At 38.3% G+C, this 22,814-nt stretch overlaps 1 protein-coding gene across 1 annotated transcript in view; it reads right to left on the bottom strand.

The window, feature by feature from the left end:
- The window catches only part of GNB1 (G protein subunit beta 1), a 111,583-nt gene that overhangs the window by 7,279 nt on the left and 81,490 nt on the right, over positions 1-22,814 (bottom strand). Inside the window, exons 4-8 of the mRNA XM_051988789.1 lie at positions 19,969-20,007; positions 16,598-16,704; positions 8,968-9,031; positions 7,196-7,358; positions 3,902-3,968 (exon numbers count right to left, since the gene is read on the bottom strand). Of these exons, the coding sequence (XP_051844749.1) occupies positions 3,902-3,968; positions 7,196-7,358; positions 8,968-9,031; positions 16,598-16,704; positions 19,969-20,007 (440 nt within the window). The remainder of the gene's footprint in view (positions 1-3,901; positions 3,969-7,195; positions 7,359-8,967; positions 9,032-16,597; positions 16,705-19,968; positions 20,008-22,814) is intronic.

Here is a 22,814-nt window from a genome sequence, read left to right as displayed (position 1 = left end):
TAGATGATACTTTGAGTGTTGTAGTGATAAGAAAGAGACTTGGGATCAGGAAGACAAGTTCAAATCCTGCTTCAGATACTTACTAGCCATGTGATCTTAGGTCAATCATTTAATCTCATTTTTTCATCTGTAAAATGGGGGTAAGTAATAGCACCTACCTCACAGGGTTGCTATGGGAATCAAATGAGTTAATTACAACTATTACAATGATGAGGATTATTCCATGCCTTTAAAAACCTAAATGGTTAGTTATTTTCTATACATACACAATGGGTCTTTTCAGAAAATTGTCTTCCTCAAAACTGTTCTCTTTATGTCTTCAGCTCTCTTCTAAGTTTGCTTCCTGTCTGAGTTCATGGGACCCTATCCCCCTTTCTTTTGACCATTTGAAATCTATTCTTCCCAAATTTAGGATGCATGCTACATTACATGTCCACTGGTCACCTCCTGCTTTTCCCTCTACCCCCATACCTTGGTTTCCAACCCACCAACCAGGTTCTTTCTGATGCTGAGAATCAGATCCAGAATAGGATTTGGCCTAAGTAGATCATCTACCTTTTGAAGGCTAAAATCATCATTCAAATTAAATCAGAAAGTTATCAGCTGCTCTGCTTTTGGTAGAGACAGAATTTCAGCAGATGTCTGGAAACTGAAGCCTCCATAAAGTCCACCCCTTACCCCTGTGCTGGGCTGGTGTGACCTATATCCCAGACTTCTCATCTGTGTCCCCTTTGTCCTAGAGTTTCTAGTCACCCCTACTCATCTTCATCCACATTCTCTTGACCAGGCTTGAGCCTTAAGATTTTCTCCCATAACACACTTTTTTGATGTACAATGCTACTCATTACCCTTAACCTCCCTTACTTATTGTTTATTTTTTTTCCTCTTGCCTTAAGACCTACAGTTAACTTTGCCTGTCACCTAAAATTGATATGTATGTGCACACACACCAGAAGGTCATACATTTACTGGAGTAGTCTTTCTTGGATTTGATCTCCTGTGAACTTTGCCTGCTGCTTTCCTTCTTCCCACGCGGCAGATCTATGTAGGCAGTTTTCTTCCTCTCCGATCACTTCTGGATTAAATCCCTTCTGATCGGATTTGCAAGGTACCAGGCAGATATAGCCTCACCAGCCTTGCACAGGGAGCCTGTCATCCCCATACTTTATGATGTAATCCAAAAATCCAAATCCAATTCTCAGAAACCCGAGAACATCTTTTTAGCCAGATGTTCACTTTCCAAATCAGCTTCTCTCTATAACACTCCTTGCCTCCAATAGGTGGCAGAAATGAAAAGAATACCCAAGCTTTTACAGTTTCCAACTTCTTGCTCAAGCCCTAATAACCTTTGGTGACACTTTCTAGGTTACTCCTTGTACTACCATTTCTTGCTTATATCAAATGCCAGAAATGAGAATAGTCTAGTTTTGACTAGAATACCCTCCCAAGAAGCCTATGTCTTTGTCTTTTTTTGGGTTAACAAATGGCTGCCTCAATATCCCCCAGGTTATCTCTGATCACTACCCTATTCTTCTCCTCTGACCCTCAGTGGGTGACCTCTCACCCAATGGTCTCGATGGATCTGCACCATCAGTCCTTGGAGGATCAACCAAGTATTTGGCTGCCTCACTTTCAGAGATCCCCCTTCCTATAGGATATTCTTCCACACTTACCTTCCATTGTGGGTCACCTTTTTATTTTATACCTATCTCCCTGCCCCTCTTCTAGTTTAAGTGTCAAATCATTCCACTGTCTCTAATAACCTCAAGCCTCAGCATGGAGAGGCAGCATCTCTCCTAAGGAGACTCCCCTGCACACTTTGAAACAGGAGGAAACAATCACTTGGCTGTGGCAGAAAGACAAATATCACACGTTTGATGCAAGTCATGGAAGTGTTCACTTACTGTTCATAATGAGACTGAGATCACCCTGGAAATCTTTCAAACTGCTCGTGCTTTTGTGACCACCTCCTAACATAACACCTTCACACCCTTTCAACACCAGCTTATGACTTAGTCACTGCCTAATGTTATCTGGGAATGCTCAGAGCATCTGGGCTGCAGGAGGTAGGTGGCCACAGTACAGAGTACTGGGTATGAAATCAGAAAGACCTGGTTCAAATCCAGCTCAGGCACTCAATAACCATATGGTCTTGGACAAGTCACAAATGGAGACCACAAATGCACCCATTTTTCAGGGTCGTTATAACAAACAAATGCTCCATCTGTAGACTTTTTCCTTTTTTGTCAAAGGGGGAGAGGATAATGAATAAAGAATCCTTTCTGTAACAGATTATAGGTGTCTGAGAAGTACATGTGCATTAAGAAAGAAGTTACAGTTGTCAAGATGGGACTTTGGAACCATATAAAGTGTCAGTTGTTTCATGGGTCTGGTCACAGACACTTTTCCCTCTCTTCCTCCTAATTTTCCTACTTACCACCTAATTCTACATAATTCAAAAATCCTTATCAACTTCCGATCGAAGACCAGAAAGACATACACCACTGAATGACTACTGCCTAGATGGAAATGGCTCAGACTGGCACCTTCCCCTAAGAAAAAGTATACAATCCTTGAGAAACAACCCGTGGGTTGCCAGGTCCCATAAGGCTGGGCACAGGAGAGAAGCAGATTACACACTCTAGGCCATCACTTTTGTCACTTTCTCAGTCACTTTCATTTATCTCACGAGCAAATCAGCCCAAATTTAATCCCATCCACAGGGTCTGTGGCTATATTTACCACACAGGTAGGTGCTTTCTTAGACTTCTTTCTAGGGAAGCTAAGGGATTGTAAGAAGGAAACAATCTATTTCTGGGATTCAGAAGCCATTTTATATAGAAGCACATTTTAACATCATTTTCTATAAAATAAGTTTTCTTAGACTGAATTCTTTTGCTCTCTTCCCCCAAAGGATTTCCTGATGCTTTCTGTTTCTGACTCAAGTTACTTCTGGATATACCTTCACCACCTGGCCCTGAATTGAACTTTCACCCCTATAACAACAAAACCCAACACCAGGAAGCTGGCAAGGAGCCCAACATTATGGTCCTGTGAGCATGAGGCTGCATCCCCCTTTCCTTTGACTAAGATCCCCAAGGCATGTATAATAGTCTGTTCTCTGAAAGCACGACTGGTCATTGCTCTTGTGTCTTTCAAGAGAAACCAAAAGTAATTTGCAGCATTTTAAAAAAGATTCTAGAAAAAATTAAGTTTTCACAAAATCTCATCTTAAAATAATTTTAGTGAAGTTATTTTCCAAGTTGTACTTTAACAAAGAAAAATAAGTAATCAAAAGGTCAATTCATTTTAAGGGCAAAACATTTTCTGTTATTATAATTTTGCTATTCTAATTGTGTTATCTGATGGCTTTAATATGTTCGTAAGGCAAAATGATTATGCCATTCTAGAAATTTAGTGAAATCTGAGCCAGCCTCATCTCAAGCTGTGGCCCTTTGTCACTTCAGGCTCCAGTTCTGAGTGCACACTGACAACAGGAACAAGATTAAGCAAATTGGTTTCTTGAATTGATTTTCTCCCTCAGCCCTTAGTTACCATAAAGGGCTGGGCCCATACCCTACAGGAGCTGGTCTCTCCTGCCAGCCTTTAAAGACTCCACTCATTTACTGCAGTGACTCGTGTAAAAATAAAAAAGAGATTTTGCCTTGACTAATAGTTCATATGTTCCAGATTTTATTACTATTACATATGTCAAACTGCAGATTTGAAAACCAGAGAAAAACGAATACAGAAAAGCTGATTTTGTTTGTACTGTTCAGTGCTGAACACTTTCATGCCCATTTTCATTTATATCTTTGTGGCCCTGTCTAGAATGCCTGGAACCCCAGGTGGCACACCAAAGAGACAGATGAGCAGTGCCCCGTCAGGACCCGTCACTCACCAAGTGGTGTCTCCAGAGCTGGTGACAATTTGATTATCATCCAGGAAGCGGCAGCATGACAAGTAACCTGGAAAAGAGCACAAAGGCTGAAAGTCAGACCAGAACCCACACGTTTGGGAATGGGCTGGTGTTCCAAATGTTTAAGATTGAGAGCAAACCCAAGGTTTCTGTGTGCAAAGCTTTTCTATCCAATTGTTCTGTTATGTAGTTCAAATCTTAAAGTCATTAATGTACTACTCTAGCCAGGATTTCTTTCTTTTCTTCCAAGGCAAAATTAAAAAACAAACCAACCCACAATACATTTATTTCCGGAATAGAAGCTAGATTTGATCTAGGCAAGTGGTAATCTGCAGAGTTAAAGTAAAATGGATTAAGATTACCCATGATCTGCTAAATACCAAAATAAAACTGAAAAAAGATATATACATTATGAACATGACATTTTTGAATGTGACATGATCCGTAATACCTTTTGGTATTAATTGCACAAAAAGGATTTAGTGCATTCACAAGCAACAATGAGATTACCTACCCAAAGAAATGGGTGTCTCTTCTGGAGCCCCCCCTAAAACTCTGTATCCCATCTCCCCCATGTTGTGGATGTCTCCATTGCACCCTCCAATCATTCTGCCTTCTTCTGGAGCATTTCTCCTCTCTAATGTACAACGGTTCTCAGCAGCTGCTCCACTGTCAGAGCTGCCCAATATGATCTCTTTGCCCCAGCCTTCCCTCTAACACGTCCTCCACGCTACTTCCTAAAGCTCATCTTGGACCAGGCCAGCCCTTGACTTTATTAGCTCAAATTGAACTTTTAGGATCAAACAAACTCTTCCACTGACTTTGCCTGCCATCCCAACCTGGTTCCAACACCCAGGTTTACTACACATTAATCCCTTTCATGCCCTGTTCTTGCTGTTCCTAACCATACATCTCTTTCTACCTGGAGTGTACATCATCCTGATCCTGGTCTCTTACATTTCTTTTCTTTCTTCCTTCACAATTCAGATGCAGTCCCATTTTCCAGGCAGATGGTAGGTCTGCTCTGATCCCCTCCATCCCACCAAATATTACCACCAATCATCATTCTGCATGCACTCTCAGTGTGTGTTTATTTCTTTAAGCTCCTCAAGGGCAAGGATTTTTCTATCTCCAGAGCCTCACACTTTGTAAGCTCTTACTAAATGTATGCTTACTGTCAGAACCGCCATGTACATTGCTGTGACACTACTCAGGGAAAATGATTTTGAAGGAAGGAAAAATGCTAAATTCTCATTTGAATGAATACGTGTTTCCAATGAGCAGTAATTCCTTCTGAAAATTTCTTCGGATTTCTTCTATATCCCTAACCAGAAACTTTATACTGTTCACTTCAGGACAATGCTCTCTTCAAAATTCTACCGATTCTTCAGCTCTTCACCCAGTTACCATTCTTGTCAGGTTCATTAACAAGGCAAAAGGAAAATTTCAAATTGCTGAATTTAAATGGGACGTTCTAGTTGTAGGTCATAGTACATAATGCACATGACTCATATTTGACCTGAGGGTCTCCTCTTAATTTTACTGACTTATTCTGGAAAGTTGATTAGAAGGTCTGAACTAACAGCAGCTTTGGGGATTAAGTCATTGTGAAATTGTAGTGGGAAGACTAACACCAATGGGAATTTCCTTAGAAAAAGGAAGACAAGGGTAGGAAAAATATTTAGTTTAGTGATCACCCCAGGGATGAATTTGAAGATGGGACTTGATTGAACATCTTCCTGAATCTTCCTGAGACAAGAGTCCTCCATGTAAACTGAAGGCCTACAGATATCCCTTATGAAAAGCCAGGTCAAAAAAAAAAAGGCACCAAAATCTTGTGAATCTCATTGAACCCAGATGAGGAGACAGGAAGGCCCAAAGAGAGAAGAAATTTGTGTTAAAATATCCTAGTGAGGAAAAGGAAGTCAACCTGTACCAAGGATAAAGAGACAGGAGCCCACAGGATGGAAGCAAACTGTAGGCAGTGTGCATGCTTTGCCAGGTCACAGGAGGGCACCCGACCTGGGGAAGGCCCTGCCCATGGCAGATGGCAGCTGCCCAGGGATCGGGAGAGCAGTCTCTCTCTAGGTCACCCTGGAAGCAACATCAGAGCAGTTTACATCAAGAAGCTTCTTTCTCAATAACAAGCTGATGAAGGGAAGCAGTGGCTTTAAGAAGGTGAACTAGGATTGGGTTTGGGGTTAATGGGGGTTTAAATCCTTATTCTGGAACTGTCTTTCATCATCTTTGAATTCAGGTCTTTCTGATTCCCATGCTCCCCACTGAGGCTGCAGCCCTGCATGGCCGACTTTCTAGCCATCACCTTTGGTCATCTTCAAACACAAGTTCCACAATGAAAGCTTAATCTGAGCCTAGGATTCAGGGAGGGGCTGCCCATGGCCAGGACTCCCTCCTGCACCCATTACCCAGCCCTCTGGCATGTGCTTGAGAAGAGGAAAACAGTCTGAAATGGCAGCTACATCAAATTACCATTGCAGGGTCACAGATGCTGGAAAACAGTTCTTATTTGAGGACTTAAATGGAGCTACAAGAAGATATTTAATTCACAGGAAAACAGGAATTTTCTAGGGAAGGCCTCATAACAATTTGAAAATAAAATTTAAAAATGGCCTTAAAGCGATAGGTACTAACTTAATTTGGCTCTTAATTTACCTTAATTTTATTTTCCTTTCCTAAGGCCTTTATATTAACATGAGGGTTGCATGGTCTATGTGGAATTTCAGCCAAACAGACCTGACTTAATTTTTTTCAACAAATTCCTACAGAAATTCTGAACCAAATTCTGAACTAATTTCACTGTTTCGGTGTCAACATATGGATAGGGATTGTACTGCAAACATTAAACACAATTAAATAATTATGATTAAGTTATCAACAACCGTATTAAATAAATGTTGAACCCCACCAGTTTGCAGATATAAAAGTGCACACGAATCTTGACTATATGAGTAGAAAACAATGCTGTTTTATCAATCTACTGTTTCTCATTGCCGTCCAGGCAGACTTCAGGATGGTCTCAATAAGATGAGAAAAAGTGACAGGGCAGGGAGGAAAATGAGGAGCCAGTGTTGCAGTTCATGAGGAGGATGGGAAGGATGTCCTGGGGTTGGCACTCACTTCCCCCTTTCTCTTGTACCTGAATACACCATCAGGAAGTCAATGACAAAAGCGGTGCCCAGAGTGACGGGCGCCGAGGATGGGCAGCAGTGGGAAGAGAGGCGGCCCCAGGCTGGGATCAAAGCAGAGAGCCCTCACCTGTGTGTCCAGCCAGCTCACGACTCACACGCACGTTTCCCTCACGAGTTTTCAGATTGTAAATGGAGCAGATGTTGTCAAGCCCACCACAGGCTACGTAGTTGCCAGAAGGTGCATATGCACAGGTCATGACCCAAGATGAGCGCAGAGGAATGGCGTGGACCTGAGAATGACAGGGACAGACCTTAAGTCTCCTCTTAGCTTTGACTTTACAGGAAGAGGCAGCCAAAAAGAAATGTCTAAGGGGCACATCAAAGGATTATCTGCACCCCAGCCAAATTATGCATGATCCGATTCACCCTTCAGTGCAGTCCGTACGTGTGAGAAGCCAAAGTAGATGTAGAGGCCCACAAAAAACCAAGCTAAAGCTCAACACGGGACGTCTGACTGCAGCTCTGGACTTAAGAGCACAATCTGGCTCATGACACTCAGTGCATCACCTGAACAATCTCTCTCAAGAACGACGCTGGCATAATGAGTAATTTCATGGTGATGGAGGAACCCTGAAACTGTCCTGATTTTGGGGGGAAGAAACTCTCCTCTGGGACAGGCCTGCCTTAGGGAAGCAAGATAAAGCGGTTCATTCTGTTACCTCAGTGGGACTAGTTGCACCCTCTATTGAATTGAGTCTAGGACCACTCTCCATTTAGCCCGAACTTAAGGGGTCTCATTTAGCTGGAGAGCTAGACTTGATATTTCTCTTGACTTCTATTGAGCTGAAAATTGGCTCAGGACCTCTCCCAAAAAGTGGTCTCATTCAACGGGAAATCTAGGCCTGGGGGCAGTGATGACATTGAAGGAATGTCATTCAATTCAAACTTCAGTCTCAGATTTCCTTGTAAAAACACACAATTTTAAACTCTTAATTTGCAGAGGCTCAAAAGCAGGACCATGCCAGGCCAAGGGACCTCTCCTTGGCATAGCTGCCTGCCCACTGAGAAGACATCCTTTTCTCAGCATTAACACCTCTTTATCTCTCTCTGCCAGGATTTCTCTGCTAGACCTTTACTTCTCTGTCAAAACCTTGCTACTGAGTGCCAATAAACTTCCTTTTGCCAGTCTAACTTTTCGGGTTTGTGAATTCTTTCATGTTGGACCTGCGCTGACCCAAGAGGGTTTCTCACAATTCTCTGAGAGTTATTATAATAGTTAGATATCACTAACTCCATCATTGGCACCGAATTGTTTGTAAATTTAATGTTTTGTTACTAAATACTAGACTTTCTTGTGCTTAAGAGCTCAGATCTCTTTGAAAAGATGGATCAGAATAAATAAAAGCCTTAAAAACTTTTGATGGTATTACATATCAATTTTATGACACCTTAAAAGAACGATCAATTTCAATTTCATATTAAATTTTGGAAGTAGTTATGGTCTTTGTCCTTTGCATCCAGCATTTTTCAGAATAAAAACTGTCTTTAAATACTAAATTGAGAATTTTAGTTTTTGGTCCCTGTGTCTTCTGAATCCTTTGTAATTCAGCCCAAAATAGTTTCCCATTTCCTTTGGTCAGAACAACTCTGAGAAAGTGTGCTAATAGATCTAATCTCTTTGATAAGTTCCTTCAGAGGCTGCCCATGTGGCTAAAAGCAAATTAAAAAACCCCATCACCCTTCAAGGCTCCAGTGAATCTAACCATTGGATGGCACACAGGAGCTCCCAACTCTTATCAAAGATAAGATTTAATGTGCACACAGAGTTCAGGAACAAAGCACTGAGACTGTTTTGCACAGAAGATAATTAAGCTGCCACATCATCTTGGTCATTCTTACCTTGTTTGTGGTGTAGCTGTCCCAAATGATGAGTTTGCCATCTTGGGAGGCACTAACTAGAAGCCTGGAGGAAAAACACAAGGTAAACACACGTGAGTACCACAGCAACCAAGAAAGGGCAGCTCATTTTTATCTGAGGGGCGAAAAAATTTAACTGGAAAATTCTATGCATCTATTGAAACATTTTAACCATAGGAATTAGATAAGCTATCCTGCCAAAGAACAAAGAGATTTTCATAAGTTGTATTGGTACACCACATAATTTGGGCCCATTATGCGATGCAATTTCATTTTTTCTTTTAAAAATTCTAATCGACATTTTTTGTTTGCAAGTTACTGACATTTCTCCATATTATATACTTCCCTCCCTCTTCCTGAATTATTTTCAATGTCAGAATTTTTTCTTTGGAGGGGAAAGATGGGGAAGTCGTCATAATTAGGTCAGAATGGAAAAAGATTTGAACATTTGTAATCGTTTCTGATACATTTGGGGAATAGCCTTCTTCTTTTGAAAGATTTTTTATTCAGTAAAACTTCTGCTACAATTATTTTTAAAGACAGAAATACTTTTCTTTTAAGAATTTTGTGCTCCAGGAAAACAAAGGCAAATGATGGTGGAATGATGAAATAGACCAATCATTTTGGAAAGTAATTTGGAATTATATTAAGACAGAAAATGTCTGTGCTCAAAGAGAGGTTCCACACTTCAATACATAAAGTCAAAGATGAAAAGAAAGGTCTTATATAAGTTAAAATAGTCACAGCATCATTTTCGGTGGCAGCAAATGAAAACAGAGTAACTGTCCCATCCCCTTGTGGAATAGCTAAAGAAATTGTAATATATAATGAAAATGAGGAATTCAGCGACGCCTGGGAAGGCAGAACTGTATGACCACAGATTTGGAGTTGAAAGGCCCTTAAGGTCATCTAATTCAGAGGAGGTAATTTGAGATCCAGGAATGATCCCACTTGCCCAAGTAGTATATTACATGCAGAGCCCAAGAGAGGCAGGTTAAATCTGAAGTCTAGTCCTCTGACGCACTGACCCAGGGCTCCTCCCACTACTCCCACACTTGCTTCTCTGAATACCACCACTCAGTGACTACAATGTAGATGGAAAGAATGGGAAACTGAACCCAAATCGGTAGTTTTAATGACCAAACCTGGTCACAGAGAAGCCTGAAGAAAACACCCTTTCCTCATTTCATCATCAAAGTAAAGAATTATGGGGTACATGAAATGCTGAATAACTTCTTAGGCATGGCTGATGTACTGATCACTTTGGCTAATCTGCCTTTTTTCTTCTTTCTAAAAATTTGTTTTAAAAAATGGCTTTATGAAGAGAGGAAGATGTCAGGTTATATCTAGAAAGGACCATGATCTGAAGACCAAAGGCACCTTGACATGCTACACCATTTGCTGAAGAGATTATAACCCTAATTCTGGATACCCAAGTAGAATTAATTCTGACCAGTGCATTTCATCCCACAGGGTTGTGAAGGAAAGTGTTTTGTAAAAGACCAAGTACATATGAGTTACTGTTACTCAGAACAGCTGGGATCAGACATCTTCTGAGAACCAGTAAACTAGATATTAACTAAAATTCATTAAAGTTTTGAGACCTATATACATACTTCCATGGCCACAGGCAATTGAAAATCCCCAGTGCTTACTTCTCTATCCCATTCTGACACAGTTAAAGACTAGATACAAAGAAGTATGCTTTTAGGCTTTCAAATTTCTCCTAACAATAAGATCTTTCTGAAAAGGATTTTAATCATGCCATTTTTCTTCCCTCTGGGTAATTGTGCTAATTACCAATGTGACTTTCTTGATGAACAGTTCAATTATACAGGTTTGGGATTTACATGCTGAAAGATTTGTAGCATCTTTGTTGAGCCATGAATTTTTAATTGAAAATATAATCTATTCAAAAAATTTTTTAATTTTAATTTTAAAAATATTTTTATTTAAGTATTAAACAAAACCCTTTAACACAAATGTACATGTAGTTCAGAAGAGATCACTGGTACTTTATCCTTCTTTGAATAAATACATATGTCTTTAAGCAGTACTTATACCAGGTTTAGTCATAGTTTTCATCTGAAGATGACCACAAGTCTAGCACAAAGGAGCTATCATTTAAATCACAAGGTCTATCTGTCTGCTGACTTTGATAAATGTTGTGATCAGGAACAGGAATAAAATCTGTTATAATTAATCTAAAAATAAAATTATTTGAGACTTTCAGTAAAAGCTGAAATTTACTAATTTATCATAGTGTACAAATTTTAGATTGTTTCCCAAAGTTATTTGGCAGAGGTCACATTTCAATGCCACAATATTTGGAAAATCAGCCCTTATGATTAACTCTGAATAAGATAAAAGTCAGTTGCATTATTCCTGTAACAAGACAAAAACAAAGCTATAGTGTTTGGTTACGTTACAGAGTTTCATCTGTCGTGGGTTTATAGAATGATAACACTTCAGAGTTGGAAGGCACCTTAGTGGCTATGGAGTTTGACCTAAACCCCAAAAGAAGTACACACTACAAGACAATGCCCACCCAGCCTTAGCTTGAGGAACATCAACTACTTTAGAGCCTCCTAATTATTAGGAAATCATTTTGTTCCAGTCGGTCTTTTTGTGTTTTCCATTTACCACTCTTGGTTATGCTTAAGACCAAACACTAGTGTTACAAGCATAGCATAACTGGTCTCTCTGCCTCTAGTCCAGCTCCTACTCCATCAGTCACTCAGCTGCCAAAGAGATTTTCCTTAGGATCTGACCATGTACAGTGGTTCCCTCTTGCCTCTGGGATAAAATACTCACTCTGTTTAGCATTTGATTCCCTTCGGAACTGGATCCTCCAACCCCCCCTCACTCTCCCTGCTAAACAGCTAAGGTGGCCTTTCTTGTTTTTCCCATCTCTGCCTCAAAGAATAAGTATCATCACAGTCATTTCATACAGTGCTTACAAATATGCTCTCATTTCAATTTCATAACAATCTTGAGAGTTAGGGGCTGTTATTATGCCCACTTATAGTTGAGGAAACTGAGGTTGAGAGGTGAAATAATTTTTGTCAGGATCATCATCTAGTCTCCCTTCATGATGAAGCTCAAAATCCTCCTTCTATATTTGCCTTCACCTGAGCTCCAACTTCTGGCACCTCCCTTCCCCTCCGCAATGGCCTGGCATTTGTCTCCTTGGTGTTTGTTCTTCTGTCCCTGTCCCATCCCCCAGGACTCCCTCTGTCCACTCTCAGTTTTTACTCTCTCTTCCCAAAGTTCCTCTGAAGGATCCACAAATCTAATTCTTCCAAATTACCTTCATGGAGTTTGAGGTCCTTCCCTCTTAGCTATCCTACTAAAGACAAAGTATATGTCTTCATCAAATAAAATTTTAACATAATTTTTCCTTAGCTCTGGCACAAAAATATCAAACATTTCCACATACAGGTGTAATCTTGTCACTCGGCTCTTTTTAAATTAATCTTATTTTGTAGTATGACAAAATCCTATACTACCTTACTTAAGCACAGTGCTGAAAATTAAGATGAACTAAAGAAAATCAGCTCATTTTCATTAGATTAGGAAGGTTACCTTTAGTATTATCTACTAATTAGGAATACCCTTAATGCCTACTGACTAACTGAAGAGAGTGGAAGAACTTAATCTGTTTATCCTTCTTGAAGGTGAGGAAAGACAATTCTGCTAATCTCAAATCAGGAAACTATGAGAGGTACTTAAGAATGTAGCTTTGGAGGTCTCAGTTCCCTCATCTGTATAGAAAAACAAGCCTGGATGGACTCCATATTTAAATTCATGATCCAAAATGGTACAACCAACTTGAATGCGCATTACTAAGAGCAGTTACACCTCAATGACCCAGAATTCAGTTTATCTGGCAGTCTTATCGAGAACATAGTAAATGGCTAGGAAGCAACCCAAGTCTAAAAGCCTGGTAATTTAGCAGGAAATAATAATGTGTACTCTACTTTCCCTGTGAGGTAAGTCAAATATTATGCCCATTCTATAGATGAGAAAACAGAAGCTCTAAAGGTTACCTAATTGGTCCATAATCACAGTGGGTAAGGCAGAATTTGAACCTAGTTCCTCTAGATTTAAGTTTAGTGCTCCTATCCACTATCCTTCACAATTACTCCCAGATATGCACCCAACTTTGAGTCCTACAGCCTCTGCTCCTTACAAATCCCAGGAATTCCTCAAGGTCCAGCTCCAATACTGTCTACTCCTCAAAGCTTCTTTCCTGATTGCTCTAAGACATGCTGATCTTTGTTTTCCCAGAACAGTCTTTATGGACTATATCCCTAAGTTTGGTATTTGGGGTTCTAAAACATGGGGTCCATGGATAGATTTCAGGGGACCTATGGACTCAGATGGAGACTTTTTTTTACATGTTTATTTCAATATCATTGCTTCCCTTTGTAATCCTCCCTATTTTATGCATTTTCATTATTATTGAGAAGGGGTCCATAGATCTCATGGATCTGCTAAAGGGGTCTATGACGCAAAAAAGGTTAAAAACTATTGGTCTACTTGCTAATTTGCTATTTTTAATAGTCTGCCCTGGGTTTGACTGAATTATTAACCCATGAACCAGCCTGACAATTTTTGGTGGATGACCCTATTTCCACTCCATTTATTCAAGTTTTTGAAAATGCCAAGGGTAATTCATGCTCAAGTCATGCTGCCAGCCATGAAAGGTTATATTTAAAGGGAATGTACTAAGTTCAGGTCTAAAATCTAAGCTCTTTTCCCTTATTTCAGGACAATACTATAAAACAGGAGATATAAACATGAAAATTGTAAAGGCACCATATATTATAAATTATTTTCCTAAAAACATTTAACATCTGATTCAGATATTAACTGTGTATTGAAATACCCTAGGAAAAATGAATATCAATAGATACGAACTCTGATCTTGTTCTGAAAAGAGAAGATTATATACTTTGGATAGAAATTTTCTCAGATTTGTGATCTCTGCCCTTATTTTAATGATTCTAATGAACATATTTTAACTTTTCTTAATGAATGTTATGATGAATCTCAATTCTTAAATTATCAAGAGTAATATTCCAGAACTCTCAGGATCTGGTAGAGTTCAGACCTAGAAAATTAACAAAATAAAAGCTTTTCTTATAGAAGTTTAGATAAATTTATGAGTAGCAAATATACAAGGAGTAATGAGAAATCAGGATATTTCAAGGAAACTTCCTAAACCTCTGAGCCTAATTTTAAGAATTGCTTGCTATCTGTGGGAGAGGGTGGAGGCGGGAAGGGGAGAAAAATTTGGAACAAAAGGTTTTGCAAAACTATCTTTGCATATATTTGGAAAAATAAAAAGCTACTGATTAAAAAAAACAAAAAGAATGCTGATCTTGAGAATACAAACATGAATGCTCCATAAGGGCTGAAAACCACAAGAGAAATTCTTACTTGAGATTTAAAAATTAACAGCAGAATTAAGACCAACTATAATGATGTAAATGTACTAAAATCAGTTCTTAATATCCTCCATTCTTAGCAAGAATGGCTAAATAGGCTGAATCCCCTCTTCATTTTGACTTCTGAACTACTTTTCATCATTAAGAAATTAATTAATATGTGGGAAGATGAAAATGTGTATAGAAACTGTAGCAAAGGCCACATATTGAGATTAGCAAAGAAAGGATTTTATGTAGCTAAACAAAGACACAAATCAATGTAGAACACATACACTGATATATGCAAGGAAGGACCATCAAACACAGAGCAATGTTTAGAGAATAGTGTATACCTCAGAATCACTTCATTAGGAAAGGCAAGAGAGACAGAATTTCAAGAGGCTTCAAAGATGGAAGGGAAGGGGTGGAGAGAGAAGAATTTATTAAGTTCCAATCATTATGTGTCTGACATTTGTCACGAGTTTTACACATTTTTTTGGGGGGGGGTCTGATTCCCACAAAAACCCTGAGAGGTAGATGCTGGTACAATCTCCACTTTACAATTAAGGGAACTGAGACAGACAGGGAAGTGACTTGCCCAAAGTCCCATAACTAAATGTCTGAGCCACAATTTGAACTCGGATCTTTCTGACTCCAACCCCAATATTCTATCCACTATACCAACAAGGTACAAAGAGACGTGACAGATTTAGATGGGAAGCTTATCTGAGGTATAGATAGGAACCTGACAAAAAGGATATAAGGATAAAGGATTACTGAATAGGCCAGCATGGGGATAAATAAAAGATAAAAAGACAAAGGCTGCCCTTAAAAGGAGAGAAGATAATAGAAACTAAAGTATGTATTATATTAATGACATATTAATATGGGAAGAAAAAGAGAAATGAATATGGAACATTAATTAGAAGGATTCTTAAGGACCATCAAAAGTCCCACCACCTATGCCCCCAATATTATATCTATCACATCTGACAAGAATTTCAGCATTGTACTAGATTCCTAGACTGAAGAAAACAACATATTTAAACCATCTCAAACAAAGAGGGAATTTGGCAAGAGTTGATCATTCTAAATCTTCCCATAGTATCCAAATCTTCAAGATCACAACTTGCAAAAACTAGCTCAGCTTAATTTCAAAGGGAGAATTCAATTCAATTCATTTACTAAGTGCTTACAAAGGCCTGTGCTAAGCACTAATACAAAGAAAAGGAAAAAAAATAGTTCCTACTTTGAAGGAAAGCCTAATGGAGAAACAACATGCCAATAACTACATATATGGGGTGAAGTAGCATTAAAGGGGGGATTCGGGAAGGTTTCTTATAGAAGATGGATTTTTAGCAGGGATTTTTTTTTTTTAAATTTTATTTTATTTAATAATAACTTTGTATTGACAGAATCCATGCCAGGATAATTTTTACACGACATTATCCCTTGCAATCACTTATGTTTCGTTTTTTTCCCTCCCTCCCTCCTCCCCCCCCCCCCCCCCCAAGATGGCAAGCAGTCCTATATATGTTAAATATGTTGCAGTATATCCTAGATACAATACATATTTGCAGAACCGAACAGTTCTCCCGCTGCACAGGGAGAATTGGATTCAGAAGGTAAAAATAACTCGGGAAGAAAATCAAAAATTTTAGCAGGGATTTAAATGAAGTTAAGGAAAGCAGGAGATGGAAATGAAGGGATAGTATGACAAGTCCTGGAGTTAGGAAATGGCATAACAAACAAGGTCAGTGTCACTGGATCTTACGTATGTGGAAGTGAATGAGGTATACAAAGTCTGAAAAGATAGGAACTGACCAGGTTATAAAGAGCTTTAAAAGCCAAAGAGAGGATTTCATTATTGCTCCTGGGGGTAAGTCACTGGAATTGAGTGACTAAACAGGGGTGATATGGTCAGACTTGCACTTGAAGGAAGCTAGATTTGATATCTGAATGGAGGAAGGATTAGAGGGGAGAGACCTGAAGCCCCTAAGTGACAGCAGTGTCAGGAGAGGAAAGGGGATATATGAGAGATGTTTGTGAAGGTTCAATTAATGGGCCATGGAAACCCAGTGAACATGGTGAGGTTATAGAGTGGAGAGGCAGTTAGAGAGACAGTGAAGAATTGAGGATGACCAAAAAACTTATTTCTTGCCTCTATCAGTCATACATACCTGGAATCAGTGCCCCAATGCATTGCATAAATTTTAGCCAAATGTCCCCTCAGTGTTCTTCTAGTGCGCATTTGGATTCGACCCACTGGATCAATGTTGGCTGTGATCTATAAAAGAAAATGGTTCTAAATCACAATTTGGACAGCATAAGAAGACTATTACCTAATCACAACTTCACTCTATAAATGGTCTCACTGTTGTCCTTGGCCTGGGGCCGGCGTTTAATAAATGCTTATTGACTGAATGACTGTTACCTCAGTTCTGGTAGAATCATCAAGTCTGATCTAATCTGCCCTTGAATTCTCCCTCCCAGTCATCATCTTTGCACTGGTTCAGCAGCTGCCACACTTTTTTTTTTTAGATCTTCCTTATTGGACTCTGGAGCAGTCTCCCATGTAGTCTGACCTGAAGGTCCCTTTCCTACTACTACCATCAAAATTCTCTTCAAATACCATGTTTAGCATTTACCTTTTTGACCTAGAATCTCTAGCAACCCTTTAGCAAATTCCTCTGTCTGGCCTTCAAAGCTCTTTAAGTTCCTTACTCAAAAGTCTAGAATAAATGTTCTAGGCTGTCTCCATTATCTGTTTACCTTGTTCACCTTTGACCCCTTGACAATATCCACTAGTTGCCAAACCTTGCCAATTCTACCTTTATAATATTTCTTGCTTCCATTTCCCTGTCTCTTCTTAATACATTAACTGAGGTCCTGGTAACAGCACCAGAAATACTGCAATAGTCTCCAAATTGATCTCCTTGCTTCTTATCATTCCTTTCTCCAATTTACTGTTCACACTGCCCACAAAATTATCTTATAAAGATATGTCTGACCTTGCTAATCCTCTGTTGAAAAAATGAAAAAAAAAAAATCCAGTGGGGTTCCCTTTTACCCAATAGGATAAAATAGACTTTTCTTAGTTTGGCTGATGTTCTCCACAATCTAGCACTAACCTAGCTTTCATTTTTATTTCAAATTATTCCTTCATGCATACTACATTCCAGACAGATTGGACTACTAGCTCTTTTCAGAACCAACAATCCATCTTTTTCCCCACGTGCATCTGTATAAACTGTGCTCCTCCTCTAGGGTTATATTCTTTTATGATCTGTTTCTTAGACTGGAAGTGGGGTCACCTATCTCTGTAATGCCCACCATGGTCTCACTGTAATGCTATTTCCCACCTATAATTTCCTATCATACACTCATCTTTGTTAATATTGTATCTTTAGCATACAAATGCTTCTCTCTCAGAATGTAAACTCCTCCCAGGCAGGGACAGTTGCATGTCAGTCCAGATTGGGGAGCCCAGGGCAGGTACCCTGAATGCTTGTTGGCTCAGGGTGGGGAAGTGTGAGTTGTCCTGGGTTTGCCCTCTCCACTCTTCTGTCAAAACTTAATTCAATCCTTTTTCACTAGATTTCGGAATTCCAGTCATATTTATACCCTCTAGCAGACAATATTCTATCTTCTCACTTGCATATTCTGTTAATGAGTCCGTAGGGATTAATCTTTCCCCTCAACTAAATTGTAAGCTTCTAGAAAGCAAGCACCTCATACCATTTGTATTGTTCTCATACAAGGGGCTCACAGAGCAGACAGAACATGCTGATCCCATGTCAGCAATATCTTAGCAATCTTTTTATAAGTTGGCTACCAATTAAGAAAAAAATGAAAATGTGCAGTTGATCATTTTGATTAATCTCTATAATGTGGATTGATTATCTTTTCTACTGTTCAAATTCATTTAAAGGAATTCCCTAAAAGCAATAAGACAATTTAAAATACATTATTCAAACTCTAGGGAATCATGAGTATAATTTTTCCTTCATATTCAGATGAGAACTTTGGGCCTCAAACTTTGGAAGTTTAAATTCTCAGTTTTGAAAAGATCTTTTAAGACTGCTACAACTTTTCATAACTATTTCTACAACAAAGGATTATTTTTCATCAATTATTTTTACATGAATGAAAATTTGCTAAACTCAATTTTAACATTGGTTTAAAATTCTATAGTAAAAGTTCATAAACTTGTATTAACTGGTAGGAAGGAAGGTCAGGCTGAGATAAAAGAATACTTAATTTAAAAGTTTTATTATGCTTTTTGTTTTAAATAGATATGCTTCCCCCAACAACAAAATCTTCTTTGTAACAAAGAAAAACATTTCAGCAAAGCGAAACAACACAGCAAATTGAGAAAGCAATACAGAATTTTGTAAAGGAAATCTAGTCTTTTTGCTTTCAAATATATATAAAAGTAACTTTAATTGGATATCTCAATACAATCTTTTGGGGATTTGCATTTAAAAACTAGGTAGGAATGATTTATAAATAGTTTGTTAATTATGCACATTTATAAATGGTACTTCTAAAACACGAAGAATTTTGTTTTTAAAGTGGCTTAAACATAGTCTCATATTGTACTGCTTGACACCTAATAGGTACCAAATGCTTCAATCGACAAACATTTCCACAATTTCTACATCGTGCAAGAGGCTAAGAGGGAAAATGAAGTTGGTGACTCTGCACAGCCCTGTCTCACTTATATAAAATTCACTTGCATGTTATGGCATCACCTCTCTGGCGTCATGGTCCTCATTGAGAATGAAGAACAAAGAACGTGTCCACAGACAGTCAAAGCAAAAGCATCATTACATTTCCAGTAATGTATTAAATAATTCAATCTGTCAGTCTAAAGTGTACTGATTTCAATACAATTTATAATTCAATCTTTACAGATGCCATTGGTAGCTTGCTGTCTCCATATAATACAATTATTTAACAAAAATGTTTGGGTAACAAATTATGCTTTATGAACTCTGTCAAAAGAACTTAGTTTAGTGATCAAGAAACATATAAAGTAGTATTCCAGATTTAGAAAAAAAACTAAAGAATTCCACATGTGGCATTAATATGGAGCCATTTAATGAAGAGCATGCCTCAAAAACATATAAATATTAGAATTATAAGGGGTATTTTCTAAATTGCCAATGATTTTTAAAGTAGGTACCACCTTTTGCTTAACATGAACCAAGTCAGACCGCTTTGAATACCACGTCAAGGACATTGGGAATGGCCTGAGCATCATGTTAAAACAAAAACAGTGTTTTATCCCACAATTCTCCTTGAAAACTAACTTCTCACTCAATTAGCAGATTCTCATACAAAAAAGGAATCAGATGCAACCTGGAAAAAACGTTTTTGGATAAAACTAATAATAAGGGCCCCAAACAACACCAGTGCTATTTGAAAGGCATGCATCAATCCAACTACAAAGGCAGTTGACTCCAAAATTCTCCAAGTAGGTAAAAGAACTATTACGTTGTAGCACAACTTACAAACCATGGAAATTAATTTTACAACAAATTCTTACCTGAGACAAAGTTGCATCTGCACATGCTTTTCTAGCATCCTGCATAGAGAAAGAGGGCAGAGAGAAGATTAAAAAAAAATATGGTTTAATTTAATAAGTTTAATTTAAATTCTAGTTTCTCAAACTTCAGAGAGAGTCCCTTATTCCTCATTACAATAAAAGCTAATTTCTGCTAGCAGAATCCCCAACTCTAAGCTCCTGCAATGCCAAGGGTCCTTATACAACAACCAGGCCTGGGAAACACCATCTTCTAATAGTTGTACAGAACATTTGTATCTTTTTAAAAGCACTTTCACATCCACATTCACCAGAATCTCAAGACTATATCATGAGATCTAGAGTGAACAAACTGAATAACGGAAGCCCATAGCCAGTGTACAGCAGAACTAGAACCGTATCTCAATTCACAAACATCTCAGCTTAAAGATTTTTTCCGCTGAACTATATTCTCTAAAGGATGATGTATTTATTTCACTACTGCTGTTATTAAGCTGCTACCTACTGCCCTAACTATACTGTAGCGAGGTCCCCTGTTGGTCCCTGGGGATGGGCGGCTTCCTCTGCAGATTTCAGCCCTACCAGGGTGGGGCAGCAAGCATCTCTCTAAACGGTGTCGGCTAGTTTATAATCCATCCAAAACTTTCTGGCTTAGGAAAAGCAGCTAGAACATGTGCTGGAGTAACTGTCACTCTCCACTCAGCTACAATAATTTGGCTTTTTTCATTCTAGGAGAGGACATCAACCTCGGCTCCTGAACCAACCACACTCCTATCCTCCTTTGGGCTTTTATTCTTGCTATCTCTCCCTACACTGGCCCATCTTCCACCCCTCTTAGCTTTCTTGGGTATTTTTTCCTCTCATTAAATTGGAAGCCCCTTGTGTTTCTTTTTCATATCTTTCAATGCTTAATACCATGCCTGGCACTTGAGGAATAACTGACTAGAACTCAAAATCATCCTTCATAAACAACATAAGGCACCAGAGGAGCAATTTTTTTTTTAAAAATTAAGACACAAGTCTTTTGTAATAATATTATCAGCAATGAGGCTGTCCCTTTAAACAATTCTGTTTGATAATTGCTCTAAATATGCTCTAACCAACATTTTGTACTTTTAAAAACTGTGCTGAGCTCTGAAAGGAACTCGGTATTTTGATAAAATAAGAAATAGAGAATAGGAGAGTTTATTTAATATGTGAAGTGTCTGCAAACTAAACAGATTATAAGGGAGATACTTGAGACAAATTGTGATGATTCTATTCAGGGCAGTTCCATTATTAAAAAAGTAAAACAACCAAATTTATATATACAAAATGAGAGTGCCTCAAATACCTTCATTTCAAACAATGATTCTAAGCTAATATTTTACTGACTTTCTGAAGGCTCTACAATACACAATTCTAAGAACAGATACCATAAACCCCCAAATGCAGGAAGCAGTAATTTTATTGGAGCCAGGCTTTGATAATTGTTTAAAAGAATATAAAATTAATGAAGCCAGGAAGAAATAATATCCACTTTTTAAGCTATTTACACAAGCTAGTATTATATTTCCATAGCTAGAGAACATGCAGATAAACGGAGCATTCCTGTATATGTAACATACTAGCTAAGAAAGATCTAGGCACTGGTATTTTATTCATAGATCTGGACTTCTAAGTTGTGTTTGAAGCACTACTAATTTATACTGGTTTAGAATTGAAATTACAGTAGAATGAAAACATTTCAGACCATCAAACAGTATGTTCACCACTGCTCCCTTCCAAAACTGCCAGGCTGATGGGTTAGAGCCAACATTTAAATATGGACAACGCGCTCTGCTCTGACTTTAGTGAGGATAGAAATGAACCTCAAAAGTGACAACACATCTCTTGTGTTGGTCAATCATGTCCCTTTCAATTTCTGCAGGCACTCAGATCATATCTCAGTATACTGAGTAAACTATACTTTTTTATGGAAAAAAGTTTTCATAATCTATCAGATTCCTTCTATTCATAGTAACTGAAGTTATAATATTTTAAATTAATTTCATACTGAGATCAGTTTGTAATAGTGGCAAGAGTCAAGATACATGATAGCCCTGGTTTTACCATTAACTCGTAAATCTGGGCAAATCACTTCTGTGGGTGCCCAATGGATCTCCTAAAGTTGAATGATGATGATTTTTAGGGTCGTTTTTGCTTTTAAAGAGGGAGATGCCACCTTAAGTTCTAAATGATTCTCATGAACTCTTCTGAGTTATTAATTCACTAAAAAAGTTGATGTCTATTTGAGTCTAGGTTTGTCTTCTGAGGAATCTGAGGACCATTTTTATGGTCTAGAAGAAAAAATTTATTTTGTGTACTTCTGTCACATAAGGACTTCTTAATCTGGTTTAGATGTCACCTGTAACATTTTTCCCATCCCTCACATGGAAAGAAATGCAACATTTTCATTTGTGTTTCTATAATGGCCATTTGTAAGTTCTTATGTGGTCTTTTACGAAATTTGATTTTAAAATCTAATTTTATATTATGGTTGGTTGATGTAAATACAACATGAAAAGGACAGAGGCAACACTGACATTGAAGCCAGCTGTTATAGGTAAACATTTAAGATGGTCTTAAACACTTCACAAATTACAATTTCCAAATTTAGTACCAAGTTTTGGGATAATTTCCTGTCAATTTTACCATAAAGGGATGGGTGGCAGCTGAATACTTATGAAAAAAGGGGGAGGAAAGGAAAAAGAAACTCTTGAACAAAGCTCATTAAATTAGTATGAAATAATACCCAATACAGTTCTGGATAAGATTCTAGACTGCCAAAATATGCTGCTTTAAATGGAACTGAAATGTAGCTTAATTTG

Source organism: Antechinus flavipes, chromosome 3 (assembly GCF_016432865.1).
Source record: "Antechinus flavipes isolate AdamAnt ecotype Samford, QLD, Australia chromosome 3, AdamAnt_v2, whole genome shotgun sequence".
In the NCBI taxonomy this organism is placed as follows: domain Eukaryota; kingdom Metazoa; phylum Chordata; class Mammalia; order Dasyuromorphia; family Dasyuridae; genus Antechinus; species Antechinus flavipes.
This window is presented reverse-complemented; position numbering and strand designations above follow the sequence as displayed.